Source organism: Actinia tenebrosa, unplaced genomic scaffold (assembly GCF_029948245.1).
Source record: "Actinia tenebrosa isolate PJP-AT-01 unplaced genomic scaffold, QUT_ActTen_1.0 PGA_scaffold1__47_contigs__length_23844297, whole genome shotgun sequence".
Classification (NCBI taxonomy): Eukaryota; Metazoa; Cnidaria; class Anthozoa; order Actiniaria; family Actiniidae; genus Actinia; species Actinia tenebrosa.
This window is the reverse complement of record NW_028292578.1, coordinates 14,442,472-14,448,355: the sequence shown is the minus strand read 5'-3', so window position 1 is coordinate 14,448,355 and position 5,884 is coordinate 14,442,472. Positions and strand designations below refer to the sequence as shown.

At 34.7% G+C, this 5,884-nt stretch overlaps 1 protein-coding gene across 1 annotated transcript; it reads left to right on the top strand.

The window, feature by feature from the left end:
- Nucleotides 1-776: 776 nt before the first annotated feature.
- Nucleotides 777-5,764, top strand: LOC116304787 (14-3-3-like protein). Its single transcript, XM_031714568.2, is given in 5 exon segments — nt 777-964; nt 1,281-1,426; nt 1,428-1,591; nt 2,998-3,347; nt 4,851-5,764. Coding segments are annotated over 5 exon segments (783 nt in total). The 5' UTR covers nt 777-900; the 3' UTR covers nt 4,910-5,764.
- The last annotated feature ends 120 nt before the right edge of the window (nt 5,765-5,884 follow it).

Below are 5,884 nucleotides of genomic sequence, written 5' to 3'. Positions count from 1 at the left end.
AATAACAACACATAAGAGAGCACGTTTAAAGGTGCAAGAACGCTGACAGTCTAGACAACGGGCTCGTGTATAAAAATAAATGTTTCAGGTTTGGCGTTTTCTTTTTTTCTAAAATAAAAATAAAATTATTCACCTTTTAAAAATGTATATATACTTTGGGCAAGGGGCACACTTAGATTCCCAGGTTTTTAATTCTTGAATCCTTTAAAAACAAAAACAAAAAATTTTATAAAAAGAAAAGATTCGCGTGCGGATTTTTAAAACGGAAGTAATATCTACAGGACGCCACTTGGATGTAAAAACTTTTCGCACAAAAGGTTAATTTCGGCGCAATATTAATATAATTTGACTTTTAATTGTATTTCATGTCCAGCAGGGATCTATGAGCACAGCTTATTTCCTCTCGAATAGTTTCTTTTTAGTAGCGTTGTTTGTGTTTTCGATTTATGCAAATATAAACCCTTTGACAAGCAGACATTTTATGGACGCCAACCATAATATATAAACAGTTCAAAGCGACGCAGCGTTTTTGTGGAATTTTCGTCGAAAATCTAAAAGGGGTCAAGCCGTGGCATCAAAATTCGAAGTTTCGTATCAACAGGGGAAATAATCTTCTCAATTCCTCAAAACTTGGTGTTATAACCTATTTGGCAGTTATTTTATATTGCTGTTTTTGCCGCCTATTACTTTAGAAATTCTCGTCTTTGATTGGTTGTTTTTGAGTTGTCCCCTCTGGTTCTTGAGGTAACTATGGTAATTCATGCGTCAGTCGTCACGTGATGTGGGACCGGTATGCAAGCCGCTTTACCGCGCCCTGTCTTGACGGCCATTTTGAACGAGAGGGAGTAGATTATTTGTAATTTTCATCTTCTTGAATCTCCTTTTTCTTCAGCCATCACCATGGCCGACAGAGAAGATAACACTTATATGGCCAAGCTGGCCGAACAGGCTGAACGATATGATGGTAAGGTTTGAATTTCTGGCTGCAGTTTTGTTTTTTTTGAATTGCTTTCGCTTAGCTGTCGCCATGATATTGTGGACTTTGAGTGAGGCGACTAGCAACGCACTTAGCCCTTGTTCTCTCTTTCTTTGAAGGCAGCGATGTGTTATAAGAGGTGCCTAAGACATCTTTGAACAATTTTAAGGATGGATAAGCACTCTGTAATGTTTTTTGAGGGAAAAAATCATTATATCTCTACATTTCTGTGGTGTTGTCATCGTGTTTACGTTTTGACAAGACGCAAAGTAAAGGCTAACACCTTTCTTCTTCTCTCCTCCAGAAATGGTTGCTGCTATGAAGAACATTGCTCTGTTAAACGTTGATCTCACGACAGAAGAGCGTAATCTTTTATCTGTGGCTTACAAAAATGTCATCGGTGCGAGACGAGCATCTTGGAGAATCATTTCTAGCATTGAGCAAAAGGAAAAAAAGTAAAGGCGATGACAATCCCAAACTTGGAATGATTGTAGAATATCGACTGCAGATCGAGAAGGAACTAAACGATATCTGTGAAGAAATTTTGGATCTTCTAACTAACCATTTAATCGAGTCAGCAGCGTCGGACGAATCGAAAGTATTCTTTTACAAAATGTGAGTTTGCCCTCAAAACCACAACCCCTTCCTATACTTGTAATCTAAAACACTTCAAACTTAGTTTTTTTCACAGATATTTACTCATTTTACATTTTTAAAAGCTTTTATTTTGTGATTTTTCTTTCATTTACTAGACAAAATTTGATTGATTTTAAAACCAATATGATAAAAATTCATTTTAAGACAAATTTCATAATACCTTTCTCCCCTGTCAAGTGTACATTGTTATGAAAGAGTGTTTGGTAAAGTTCTACTTTTATCCCGATCTCCAAGTTTTACAACAGTTTAACGAAATGACTAACAATTTTTCCTAACGAGACTCTGAAATCCTGCTTTTTGATTTTGTACAGCCTAGATCACTGGTAAAGCAGCTGTTGTCGAAGGCCCTGTTTAGTTAAAATTTCAACCTAAACCGTATGAAATCTCGTCAACCTTTTGAATTAATCTTTTTAAGGGAAATTTCGTCATTGACATTACACATTTCTCATATTAGCCAGGATATCTAGGTTTTAAAATGCTTGTAGAAACGAAAATTTGCCCAAAAATAACTCACACTGTGTCATCTGGAATAAGGAAGTACTTGAGATTTCATCTGCTTTGCCATGTCAGTGAGAAAAGGCAATATTATATAGCTTGAACCTTATCGATGCTGATATTCTTACGAAATATCTGATCATTTCATCAAATTCCCTTATAATATAATCAAATTTTCTTGAAAATTTGTACATCTAAATTTCCAAGAAAATTCCACCATAAACTTCTTAGAAATATGAAAAGGATATATTTTGTTAAATGAAAGATGACTTGTAATGTATTCATAGACATACATACTTTTGGCAGTGCTATCTCCGATGACTTCAAATTAGCATTGATTTGGTAATATTAGCTTTGTTTTAACCATTTTATGGTATTGTATTTGTTTTAAGAATTTTTGACATCAAAATCGAACTATTTTCTGGATTTTGGTTAAAAATAATCATGATTTAATAAACTCTATACCATCATAGATATTCTATGTGTATATTAATTATAAGATTTCAACCCAATTATCAGTTACTAAGATATTTCCAGCTATTTATATCCCTTAAACTCCTGTCCACATATTAAGTTATAATTTTTGATATCCAATGTATCTTGAATGGGATGTTTGCATGATTGTGTCATTTGCCTCCCACTACCCAGGTGCTTTGCGATTTTTTTTTCTTATTGAAATTTGTATTCCCTCATGAGAATAGTAAGGCAATTGGTGCTAATTAACTGAACAAAAGAAAGTGTGCAAGGGAGTCTGGTAGTAGAGGACAATGATATCATCATGCAAACATCTTATTGTGATATTTTAATTAATCCACTGATCCAGATGATTTTTTTCTTGATTTCTAATGATTTCTTTTGTCTTCATATAGGAAGGGAGACTATTACAGGTATGTGGCTGAATTCACCAAGAATGACCCCAAGAATGAAGAAATAGCAGCAAACAATTCAATGGAAGCATATGATGAGGCTCAAAAAATAGCTGTAGAAAAACTTGGAAAAACAAATCCCATCCGTCTAGGTCTTGCTCTGAATTACTCAGTATTCTACTACGAAATCCAGAATGATCCAAAAAAAGCCTGCAAATTAGCAAAAGAAGCTTTTGATAATGCTATTTCTGAGTTGGACAAGCTCAGTGAGGATTCCTACAAAGACAGCACATTAATTATGCAGCTTCTTAGAGATAACCTTACTCTATGGACTGCTGACCATCCATCAGAAGGTAGGTATTGAAGTCCACCTTAGAAAAATAAATATTGATTATGGTGCAATATAAATTAATATTATTAGAAGGTAAGGCCTGATCTTTATTTCCTATTTGGCAATAGACCTTTACTGAATTGGCTTTAATGACGACAAAAGATGGTTCCAAGTTGAGGAATGTGCTAAATGTATGAACAAATTGCAGCACAAGGCTTAAGAGTTTGACCACATTTAATGTAATCACATATTTCTATGCACTGGCTTTTTGCTGTGAAACGAGATTTTACACCTTATTTGGTAAAACCAGCAATCTTCACATTGAATTGTGTTGGTTTAACGTACAAAAGCCCTGCCATAGAAGTATGTGAATACATTAAATGTGGTCATACTTGATACTGATCTCAACTTGAAACCATTGGTTCGTGGTAACTCAGGCAATTCCAGAAAAGGTCTAATATTTTGCCTCTTAGTACTAAAATAAGGGGAGGCACTTTTCTTGTAGGATAGGGTAATAATTTGAATGATCGACTTAAATTCTCAACCCTCTCCCCTCTTAGAGGGCGTATTCAATAACAGACACTTGTATTACTGACCATTTAACTATTTTTCAAATTATGACTACAAACTTTACAAAGTCAATTCTAATATGCCCATTGTCTCATACTTGAATGTCTAAAACAGCACTGAGAACACAGGCATCTTGAGAATTATAGCCAGAGTCGCATAATTAGTTATCATACAAGATATTCAGCTTTGAAGCTAAGCAAAATATAGAAAAATATACTGCTGTACATATCTAAGAATCTAAAATCTAAAAATCTATCAGTTTTCTCTGTAATCACAGAGTGGGACAATCACGAACGGAACTCACAGATCCATGCTAGGTGAAAGCCCAAGATCGAATTGGAATTTAGAAGTTGGTTTTTGCGGAGGGAGGAAAACCGGAGAACCCGGAAAACCCTTGAAGCACAGGAGAGAACCAACAAACAAACTCAACTCACATACAACACCGAGCTTGTAGGGACTCAAACCCGGGTCGCATTGGTGAGAGGCGAGTACTCTCACCGCTACGCCACCCATGCTTCCCTAAACACTGAATAGACTTATAGTTAGAAAATAACCAGTCCACCTTTTTGGACAGGGATTGACATTTTCATAAATTTTGCATTGGTATTTAGGCTAAGCCCTACACCCCAATTCAAACTAATTCAGTGATCTTGTCTTATCTTGGTCATCTACTTAACCATTTAGAAGCTAATTTTGATAAAACTGCTTACTTAGACATTACCATCAAAATCATTGATCACTTCTACTTGGGGTGTCTTTAGTGTAATGCAGTAGGGATGTAAGATGTTCCATGCTCCTATCTCTACACCATGTAGAAAACTGACTTACACACCAAACTGCTCCATGACTTTATTATGTATAGGAATTACATTAATGATATCTGGAAACATTCTGTTTATATTGCAACTCGATGGAATGTCAATTTCCTAATGGAAACTTGGTCTTTTGTTTGTAGAAGCTGATAGAGGAGAGACAGCTGTACTTCAAGATGTTGGCAATGAAGATGAGACTTAAAATCTGTAAAAAAGCAGAACAGTGTTTAGGTTGGATTTTCCTTAGCCAGTCCATTCTGTGTGCAATGTATAGTTCTTGTATATGCCCTTTACACCAATAGTACAAAGAGAACCATTATATTCCATTGTAATTACCCTTGAACTGTTGGTGTGCAAATATTTCTTGTTATCATTCAAATTATTATTTTTACATTTGATTAATTGATATAACTGAACATTACAGTGCAAAGCCGTTTTGCTGCAAATAATAGTAACGTTGCATATTTTGTTATCATGGCTTACTTCCCTGTGACTTGGTATGTTTGTTAGGTAGAAAAACAACCAAAACGCAAAAAGAAAATGGAAAAAAATAATTTGAATGATAAAACTATTTTCAAACTTGGTAATCACAAAATATCTTAATTTGATTTGGCATCAGCAAAAGATTGCTCGCTCACCAATAACAAATCACTGATAATTTGCTCAACCTTGTCCAATGATTGCTTACTCCTTACATAGAACATTTCTGATTGGTTAACAAATATGCCATGTGGATCTTATTTGCATAAGTAACACATGAAGGCAGCTTTTATGTAAATTATACGTAGCATGAGTACTGGCCTAGTATTAATGTATGACCTTATTTCTTTTTTTACTTGCACTTGTCGTGTTGAATATTCAAGAAAAAAATAATATTATTACATTTAGGAACGTTTTAGAATGAATATTGATGAATCTTTTTTATTTTTTGCTTGTCTTTGCCTAAATTATACTAAAAATCCATTTGTTGTTTGAAAGTTTTCTCAAATATGTTAAATATCCCTATGTAAAAGCAGTGATTTTCGAGGGTAGTTATATTAAAGCATGAGTTAACACTGATGTTTGATGTGGTAGTTGGGGAGAGAACAGAGCAGAGGGTAGGGGTTGTGCGGCAAGGAAATGGCCACACACTAACAGGATTATTATTCAGAACAGAAAGTTTTCTTGGTTGAGTTCT